The sequence below is a fragment of the Cornus florida genome, unplaced genomic scaffold (assembly GCF_030987335.1).
Source record: "Cornus florida cultivar Cherokee Brave unplaced genomic scaffold, ASM3098733v1 CherokeeBrave_3.0.0_Hap2_Chr01, whole genome shotgun sequence".
In the NCBI taxonomy this organism is placed as follows: Eukaryota; Viridiplantae; Streptophyta; class Magnoliopsida; order Cornales; family Cornaceae; genus Cornus; species Cornus florida.
This window is the reverse complement of record NW_026775571.1, coordinates 97,132,522-97,143,105: the sequence shown is the minus strand read 5'-3', so window position 1 is coordinate 97,143,105 and position 10,584 is coordinate 97,132,522. Positions and strand designations below refer to the sequence as shown.

The 10,584-nt window shown below is 33.6% G+C and overlaps 1 protein-coding gene across 1 annotated transcript; it reads left to right on the top strand.

Annotated features, from left to right (window-relative positions):
- The first annotated feature begins 6,367 nt into the window (after positions 1 to 6,367).
- On the top strand, positions 6,368 to 8,874 carry LOC132308248 (peroxidase 42-like). Its single transcript, XM_059806273.1, has 4 exons — positions 6,368 to 6,638; positions 6,826 to 7,014; positions 7,704 to 7,869; positions 8,237 to 8,874. The coding sequence occupies exons 1-4, from the start codon at positions 6,408 to 6,410 to the stop codon at positions 8,644 to 8,646; spliced, it is 996 nt and encodes a 331-aa protein (XP_059662256.1). The 5' UTR covers positions 6,368 to 6,407; the 3' UTR covers positions 8,647 to 8,874.
- The last annotated feature ends 1,710 nt before the right edge of the window (positions 8,875 to 10,584 follow it).

Here is a 10,584-nt window from a genome sequence, read left to right as displayed (position 1 = left end):
TCTTTTTGTAAATTTTTTTTTTTTTTTTCCAGGTAAAATATTCTTTTATTTTTACTTTGTCGGTATTTAGTAAATGTCGCGTCGAGGTTGAGATCGAATCTATTGGGCGAGGTATGTAAAATAACTTGTCGAAAATTTATGGATAAATTATTTTGTTAAATTTTAATTTTTTTTTTTTTGTAAATATTTTACGACAATCAAATACTAAAAATAAAAATATAATATTTTTTAATCTCAAATATATTTCCTTGATTGATGTGAAGTTAATGTGATTTGAGGGGTTTTACACTAGTTATGTGCGACAAAATTAAAGTTAGGTAAAACATTTTCTTCATACGGTTCTGAAAATTTTAGGAAATCCAAGGATGTGTACATCATTTGCCCCATTCATTTGAGAGAGTTTCAGAAGACAGCAAAGTATGATGTGAAGTAAATGCAACACGGACGGCCCCCCAATCATCACGCGGGGTTATGGATTGTATTTGTTCAAAAGTTGTCTGTCTATTAGTGATGGAGTCTACGAAGCTTGGATGCTAGATATAGTCTCGACCGGATCGAATTCGGATCAGATTTAATCTGATTAATTTGATGAGTCTTTTACTCAATTCAATCCGAATTGATAATTCAATGATTTTTTTAAGTGAAATTTATATTTGATTTATTAATAAATAGATATCCAATCTGATAACTCGACTTGAACGGTGTATTTTTTTATTAAAAAATAAAAAAATTACTGTCAAAAGAGAATAAAAAAACAATAATTAGAAATTTTTTAAAAAAAAATGGATAGAAAACAAAGAATAAATAAAATATGAAAGGAAAAGAAGAAAAAAAAAATCATTTACTCTTCGTTAATGAATTATTATAACATTATTAGTATATATATTAAGAGATTTATTAATATGTTGGTGAAAACATGTTTTATATATATATATATATATATATATATATATATATATATATATTTTGTTACCTCTAATACAAGTCTGATAGATGACTTGATATACATAAAATATAAAATATTAGTATATTTTGTTACCTCTAATACAAGTCTGATAGATGACTTGATATACATAAAATATAATATATATATATATATATATATATATATATAATTTTATTTGGGTCGGGTCGGTGTAATTCGTATTCGATTTATTAGGCTAATTGGTTATCGAGTTCAGATTGTAATTGGGTTATCGAATTTTTTATTCAATCCATATATATCCGACTAATCAGATTTGATTCAGATCAGAATCAGATCCATTAATAAGTCTACATATAGGTACGACACGATAATATATATATTTTTTATAACTAGGGTAAGGAATTGCTCGCACTTAAAAAAAATCGAATTTGAGACCTGAAACTTAATGAAGTTCCGGGGCCCAAGCTTTTTTTACTGGGCCAACTCCTTAAGAGTTAATATAATAAATATTTATATGTATATAAATAATTTTTTTTCTTAAATTCTATAATTTTTTTTAATTAAACAAATATATTTTAAATTACATTAAATAAAACCTATTATTGTCATGTTTATACCATGTATTAGTCGTATCTGAACAGAAAATGAAATATTTATTATTTAAAATATCATCTAATACCTGTTGAAGTCGTATTCACGTATTCAAAAAGTTTCTGACTCTCATCCGACACCACTAGAGCACCATTAATAAAAATATGTTGGAGTGAATGCGTGACACAGATAAAATCCACACAAATTTGGGGCAGAATCAAGAAAGTCTCATCCATCGTCACGCTCAAAGAATTACCATGATGCCGACGTACTTGAATTATTAAACAGGAATGGAATGAAAAACGATTTGGGGGCAAAAATGACAAAATGGGTATTAAATGAGGGAGATGAAGGGCCCAAAGTCGGTCCGTTGTCATGTCTACTTCTTTATAATTTTCATTAGGCCCATGCTCAGTTTAACTTTGAGTGACAAGTGGGGCCCAAAAGAATTACAATGTGTCGGTGTTCACTCTGGCTCGCTTGCTCCTCAATGTGGTCCACCTTATTAGCTTGGCTTAAGCCAATTACTCTCCAATTTTTCTATAAATACTTCTTGTAAAAACTACAATTGAATAATGGGCGGGTAAATTACAAGTTTGGGCAAATTTGAGTAGGAGTAAACCGTCTAATCTTTATTATTTTGAGTATTCTTAAATCCATTCCTTCGCTTTCGAAAAGATTTTGAATATTAAAAGTCAGTAATATTTTTATTTATAATAATATATTATATTTCAATATATAAGCCTATTATCTATTTTTCTTATAATACAATGACAAAATTATCATTTTTTGAAAAGAATATGTTAAGGACTGGACAAAACTTTTTTTTAAAAAAAATGCTATGAGATCAAAGTAATAAAAATTCAATGATATAACTGTGTGTAATTTGTTCAAATCTTAAAAAAAAAAACCAGTGTAATTTACCCCTTATAAAAGTACAACTCTCTCTCTCATTCTACTTAACATAATTTTTCTTTTTTTTAGAAGTACAAACCCACAACACCCATACATGCCCGTTATGGGGCTTGAACCTAGGGGCGGAGGTACCCCCAAAAACAAAAAAAAAAACACAAATTAGTGATAGGATGGGGTGATATTTTCTGGAAGTGTCATATAATATAAAATATATTATTTTGTGTTTTTACAAAGTTCAAAAGGTTAAAGTTGTATAACCAAAAAGCCGGTATAGAAGGTGACCATTGGACAGTGTAAAAGCAAGGGAATCATAACACAGAGCAAGGGAATTATTTAAATAAACCCATTATCTAAAAATTAGTCATAACCTAAAACAAATTTGCATTGCCAAAAAACCAAATGCATCTCCTCCGGTGGTGACTTCATTCAAGCGAGGCAGAGCTTTGGAAAAGCTTCGGCCTCTGCATCTAAAAATGTCTTAAACTCCTCACTACTCGTTCTTTTTTGTACACTCTCTGCAATCAAATAATTATTTATATGTTTGATATTTTTGTTTAGCGAGAAGTTTGATGTATGGGTTTTTTTTTTTTTCAATTACACTACACCCCCCTGAAAGACAATCCTGGCTCTGCCCTTGCTTGAACCCTTCACGCACACCCCTCCAAAGTAGAAGCATGGTTTGCAGTTGCGGTACGTGTAACGGACTCAAGTGAATATCGATGTAAACTTACCGATTCATTGAGAAATGTAACAGTATCGGACCATTGAAAAATGGTTACGAATCGGTTAATACGTCACGTATCGATTGATATGGAAAAATAGTTATGAACCAATTAATATGTCGCGTATCGACTAATATGGCGAATCATGAGTAGACAAGGTTGTACCAGGTGAATTAGTAGCTCAATGTTAACCTTGCTTTAATTCTTACAAATTTTTTTTTTCGCTTACAAATGTATTAACCACTCATAATTCGTAATCATTAATTAAAATTAGAAAAAATCATACTCTCTTTTTTCTTGGTGTATAGAGAAAGTTATAATTGAAATTTAAAATTCTTACAAACACATTAGCCACGCGTAATTCTTATTCATTAATTAAAGTTAGAGAAAGTCATACTTGAAAGTCGAAATTTAAGATTTGTTGAATCATCACATTGGCCAACTAAATTATCCAATATCCATGCTAAACATTTATGCGCCCCCACGTTATTATGGTGTCCTAGTCTTTCAAGGTGAGAGAACTTCGTTGTTTTTTTTTTGGTGTCATTCTCTTCCATTGTGAGTGTCTTTATTTAGTTTAAGATATTGTTTGGAGTTCCATTACACTGCATTATTCATATTTTTTGTTATTGCCTAGATATATCAAAAATAATATTTATTCTGTTTCAAAATAAGTATCCTGTTTTGAAAATCGTGACTTACAAAAATGTGAACAGAACACTTATTTTGAGACACAGAATAATTATCTAACCATTCAAAGGCCCATCTAGCTAAGTACCACCACTAAGCCAATGAGTCGATCTTTGGGCTTGGGAGCATTTTTCAAACTGTTTATCTCAAATCAAAGTCCTTCAACCTACATTATAATGTCCCCTTTTTATAAGAAATTAAGAATATAATAGTGTTCCTCTCTTTAACTATGATGGTGTCCTCTTGTAACGAGCTTTGCATACTTTATACAAGATTGATGACAACTTCCCACCTATCATAATTAATATAGCATGGGTACCAACATTCACACCTGCGGAGCAGAAGAAACACTAATTGAACTTTGTCACTTATTAACAGGAGTGTTTTTTTTTACTTACATATTACTCGCATCGTAATCGAGAGTTTACCTACGAGCTATAAGTTCAAAGAGCGACCAATTACGAGGGTTCTCACGTTAACAAAAAAAAAAAAAAAAAAAAAAAAAGGGAGGTTTTTTGTTCATCCATTTCATAAGATGAGCCACATTTTGCTACACTGCCTGAAGAAATGTTTTTCCCTTGTACATTTTGTTTTAAAGTAAAATATTTTTTTCAAAAAATTATATTTTTTAATATTCAACAAAAATTAAGATTAAAATTAAAGTTAAATCTATTAAGTGAGACGTAAAATAACTCACCAAAAATTAGAAGAGTTATTACATGATAACCTGTACAAGAAGAGTTATGAAAACACCTCACTCCAAAATGGCACTATCTCTCCAAATTATGTCCAGCCAGCCAAAATGGCACTATCTACCATTTTCGAACAACCATGTGAAATTACAAAAAAGAAAATATCCTCAAAGCTGCCAAATGTTTAAAATTGATGGGTGATCTTTTAAATCAGTCACATCCTAATTAGCCCATCTTCCAAGTGTCTTTCCCTAATCAACTCGCTAAAGTTTGAAAAGGCCAACTCATCCTTTGTAATCATGTCAAACTTAATTTATATGCCTGGGGTTACCCCAGTATGAAGGTGAAAGTTATGATGGCTCTTCTTTTTTCTAATTTTTGTACGGAAGCCGATTGGATAAAGGATAGGAAAGTAATTTTAACACGGATTAATAAGAGAGTTGGAAACTCCCCGCTTGAATTTTACGTAAATAACCGGTCAAAACCTTTGCAATTCACTACAATTCTTTCACTAATTACTATCACCATTCTTAAAGATATGAAGAGAAATTATTAGATCGTCTTAATCATATGATTCAACCTAATCAAAATTCTTACTAAAAAAGAAAAAATTCATATACTTGAAAAGCTTAGTGAAATATGAATAATAATGTTATAAGAATAAAAATTATCAGCTCTTTACATCTAATTATTAAATTGAGACTATTTCTTAAAATTTATAAAAAAAATTAAAAAAAAATATTTAATCCATCTTTCAATTTGATAATTAAATGTGAAAAGTTTATAACTCTTGTCATGCCTTTCAGATAACATTATTCATGAGATATTATATATATATATATATTAAAAATATAAAAATATTAGGTGCGTACGTGTACTAAAACCGAGTTTATTTAAATCGTACTAATACAATGCGCGGAACACAACCAATATCAATTCGGAATGATCTAATAATTTTCCGAACATATAGTGTTATGACTGAAGTGATCAACCAAATGACTCGTGATCGGAGAATCTAATTCTCTCCGATCTGTATGTGTGTCCATTTAATAAATGGAGTGAGACAGATGTACGTCCTCGCTTCGACCTCTCTCGCATGTGTGTTGAATTTAGCTACTATTACTTTTTAAGGTCCTTGATGGTCCCTCCCAACAGCTTCCCTTAAATAGACAAGTAATGAAGTGTACACCAAACAGATAAGTTATAATGCAAATTTAATTTCTGAAAACAGTCTCCCTATTTATGTTAATATTTTCATTTTGCAGTCAAATTACTGGAGACTAATTTTGCAAGTTTCGGGTAAGATCTTAATAAGTTACAAATTTACAATACACTGCCTGTCACAGGACACCGACACTAACACACATATATGATCCAATCATTATATATATATATATATATATATATATTTCTTAAAATAAGTTAGGAGTGTCACATGGACGCTGAATGTGCATAAGATTTTCATATTGTATAAACAATCTAATTAAAGATTGCATTATCGAAAGCGACGATTTTAAAAATACAATATAATAACATTACAGCTTAATATAATGAAAACGAGGGTTAATGTAATATAAGTACAATCTAATTAATGAATAGGAGAGAAATTCAGATTAAAAAAACTTTAAACTCTGTTACAGTATTATAGATAAATAGTTAAATACGCGTGATTTAATTCTCTTTTGCAGTGAATGCTACGAGGGAAAATGCAAATGTTAAAAATAAATAAATAAACAAAAAAAAAGAAGTCACGAGCAAGACAGTCATAACACCAATTAATAAAGTGTCAGTATACAGTTTTATAATTGCAATTTCATCTCTTCTTTTCATTATTTAAGAAGGGTCCAAGTGATCCAATTCAAACATAGAGAGATGGGTTCCAAAGCTCTTTTTTTCGTAGTAGTCTTATCCTTCTCAGTGGTGTGTCTCAAGTCTGCTTTTGCAGATGAGAATGAGGACCCAGGTCTGGTTATGAACTTCTACAAAGATACGTGTCCTCAAGCGGAAGACATTATCAGAGAACAAGTCAAGCTTCTGTATAAGCGCCACAAGAACACTGCATTTTCATGGCTAAGAAACATCTTCCATGACTGTGCTGTTGAGGTATGTATACTGCACAACTACTCCTTTTGCTTTGCTTTCTTTCTTTCTTGAATATAAGTCACGGGTTCGAAATTATAAGGAAACAGTATCTTCGTATGTGGAGGTAAGACTGCAGCTTAGCCTCGTGCACTGTGCTAACTCGTTTTTTATGCGGATATAAATGTGTGTTTTTGTTTTGTGGGTATAGTCATGTGATGCTTCACTACTGTTGGACTCAACAAGGAGGAGCTTGTCTGAGAAGGAGACAGACAGGAGCTTTGGGCTCAGAAACTTTAGGTATCTTGATGAAATTAAAGCAGCTGTTGAGAGAGAGTGCCCTGATGTTGTTTCCTGTTCAGATATCCTTGTCTTGTCTGCAAGGGAGGGCGTTGTTTCGGTAACTACAATTTCTCTCTACCCTTTATTTAACGGTCTTAGTCTGTGTTTGTATATTCAATTTCTTGATTTACACTGTTTTTCTCGTTAGGTTTTCTTCTTAGAGACTATGTTCGTGTTTGAATCCTTAGGTGTTACTGCACGTGTGTTGTAACAGTCTAATGGTCGGGATTACTAACATCTGTGCTATGGTCACACGTATGAATGATCTGGACCGTCCACTGCAGTAGTACACTGCTGTACTGCAGCAGAGGATCCAAACTAAAATGGATCTAAATGTAGGTTATCTCAATATGAACTCTTTATGTCTGCATCTGAACTAGATCTACATCAATTGTAGTCACCTGATTTTGTTTAACTAAATGGGTGAGTTTGTTCTTCAGTTCTCTGATAGATGGTTTTTTTTAGTGTTTGAACAAGGACTTTGCTCTTTGATGTTGAACTGTATGTGACTCCTAGTCTCTGACAAAGAATTCTTATCTACTTCACTTTAAAGCAAATCCTAGCAATTCTTTCTCTTGAGAATATAAAAACTAATCATATATAGTAAAAATTGTCCAAGAAAGCACTGTGGTTAGGCCAGTCCAAACAAAACGCAGCTTTATTCTGCCAGTTTTTCTATATTTTATATGAGTTATGAGAATTTTATTAGCATACTAACTTTAATACATTTTGGAATTTCTTATGCAGCTTGGAGGTCCTTATATCCCCCTTAAAACCGGAAGAAGAGATGGTAGGAAGAGCAGAGCAGATTTGCTTGAGCAATACCTCCCAGACCACAATGAGAGCATCTCTGTTGTCCTTGACAAGTTTGGAGCTATGGGTATTGACACACCAGGAGTTGTTGCCTTGCTAGGTATAATACATCATCATTTGTCATCATACATACATAGACAATCACATACATGTTTTATACATATACATATATATATATATATATAGACATTAAATGTATGGGACCATTACATATCTTAATGGACGTCACATATGAGTACAACTTGCAGTGTGGTACTGTATGTCCCATTAGAGCCCACTATCAATAGGTACATGACTTGTCATATACATAACAGCTTACATGTATAGCACGGCAACATAGATGTCATTTATAATTACAACTAGCAGTTATGTGACATGGGATTATATCAATAATTTTGCATATGAAATTGAAGCAACATGAATGGCTAAAATTTTCCACCATTTGTCGTTGGAATTGTGATTCATAGGTTCCCACAGCGTGGGGCGAACCCACTGTGTGAAGTTGGTGCACCGTTTATACCCAGAGGTGGACCCTGTGCTGAACCCTAACCATGTTGAGCACATGCTCCACAAGTGCCCGGATGCAATCCCGGACCCGAGGGCAGTGCAGTATGTGAGAAATGACCGTGGCACGCCGATGATCTTCGACAACAACTACTACAGGAACATATTGGACAACAAGGGGTTGTTGATAGTGGATCATCAACTAGCCACGGACAAGAGAACAAAGCCCTACGTGAAGAAAATGGCAAAGGACAATGACTACTTCTTCAAGGAGTTTGCAAGAGCCCTAACAATTCTCTCTGAGAACAATCCACTCACTGGCACAAAGGGTGAGATCAGAAAACAGTGCAATGTTGCCAACAAGCATAACTAGAGAAGCAAGCTGATGTTGAGAGTCCACAATAAAAAAAAGCGCTTAGCTTTTACGAGTGGCATCAAGATGGTCATGATGACCATGTTGCATGCACTGTTTCTAGTGTAGGTTTCTGCTTTTGTTTGCTGTCCGGTTGATGTATTTATGTATGGGTTGATGGATGGCTGTAATGTGCACCATCATGAACTATAGTCATGAAGGTTGATTATATATGCATGTATTGCTCTCTCTCTCTCTCTTGTATTGTATTAATGATGGCTACATGTTTGTATTGGAATTAATTCAATGAATGTGACCTATCCTGATTCCTGTCCAAGAAAATAAGAATGATGAAAAAAAACAACCTAGGTCCACTCAAGAGGTTAAAAAAGGATAGAAAACAAATTAGCTATATAAAAGATAAGATTCCCTTGCATAAGCAAAGATTTGGACCATTTGCATTTTATATTGTAGGGACCACTCTCTCTCTCTCAAGGACGACCTTCACCATCTCCTACGCACAGGACGTACGACATCTTTCCCAAGTAAAAGAATTAGATGATCATTGTATCAAGTATATGAAATATCGAAGCATCAAGAAATGGCACTTGGGCACCACCTTCCTGAATTATTTTGAATAGTTTGGATGGCAGTGGTGGAGATGTACTGATTGTGCTTTATATCATTTTCCACCTTCCACAAGAGACACAATCATATGGCTTATCCTAAGGTACTGGATTACACATTGAGCAAAAGTGAATAGGCGTGTTAAGTCACAAAAGATCAAGGAATTCCAAGCCATCCAATTGCCAATCTTTCAAATGTAATATCAACTTTTTTGACAAAAAGGTTTCTAGGACTCCCATTCTAGCTTCTGAAATACTCTAAAGAGTTCATTATTACCATAAAAACACAATTTTACTGTAAATTTTTTACCGACATTGTATAAACAGTCAAGGGAAGCTGTGTTTCCAGAAGAATTTAATTTCCTTTACTCACAGGTTTCCCATGTTTACAGTGTCTTAAGGAAATCCAGTTTCTTTGAAGAAACTCTCTTTTGCCCCTTAATATATTACTCTCCCAACAGTTTTCTAACACAACCAAGAAAGGGAAAAACTTCTCTATAAGTTATAATTTTTTTTAACCTTCCCTTTTTTCCAAACCAAACAGAGACTTGAGAAAACAAAGGTAATAGCATTTACAGGCTCAATAGATATTTTATAAAATGAGGAGCCCTTTCCTGTAAATATGCTCAGCAAATGCATGATTTAACTGTTCACTTGCTTTGTAGTAATGAGAGATGCACAAACTTAAGAATGAACATACCTTCTCTAAAAAAGAAGCACAAGAATGCATTGAGTTCAATGTTCCATTCTACAAAAACCTTTTTGCAGGCAAGATGATTTACATAAGAACTCACATATGAATCCGGACTTTTAACTGACAGCTTGCTCATGTTTCTTTCAGCTCTGTACTGCTTGAACTGCTATTGGAGTCACTACTAGCTTCCTCTGAGGCTGCATTGTCCTTCCCGGTGCCATCTAGCGTTTTGGGGATTAAAGGATTGCATGTGGGATGGCTGTAGTGAGGTTGTGGATGGATGGAAATGTAATTTCCAACAGAAGGGAAGGATTGGTAACTGTAGGACGAAGGGTAAGGACTAGGAGGGAATGCATTAGGGGGAGGCCAATACATCATGGGCATAAAAGCATTAGCTGGATGTGGTGAGAATATAGCATATGGAGTTTGGTTATTGTAGGGGACTCTAGGACATGTGCTGATCAGAGGGTTTGAGATTGGTGGCATATCTGCAGGAGTCTCGGATGGCATGGACCGAATTGTTGCCATTGCATGAGTTTGAACTGAGGTATACCCCACTAGCCCAAATTGTCTCGGAGATGCAGAGCTCAAAGGAGCAGACTGTACAATTGACATTCTTTGAGAATTATGAGGCTTGCT

Bases quoted from the DNA above. Each gene is read 5' to 3' on its own strand.
- LOC132308248 (XM_059806273.1), top strand. From the start codon at position 6,408: ATGGGTTCCAAAGCTCTTTTTTTCGTAGTAGTCTTATCCTTCTCAGTG. The intron at 6,639-6,825 runs GTATGTATACTG...TTGTGGGTATAG, and splicing joins TCCATGACTGTGCTGTTGAG to TCATGTGATGCTTCACTACT. The intron at 7,870-8,236 runs GTATAATACATC...TGTGATTCATAG, and splicing joins AGGAGTTGTTGCCTTGCTAG to GTTCCCACAGCGTGGGGCGA.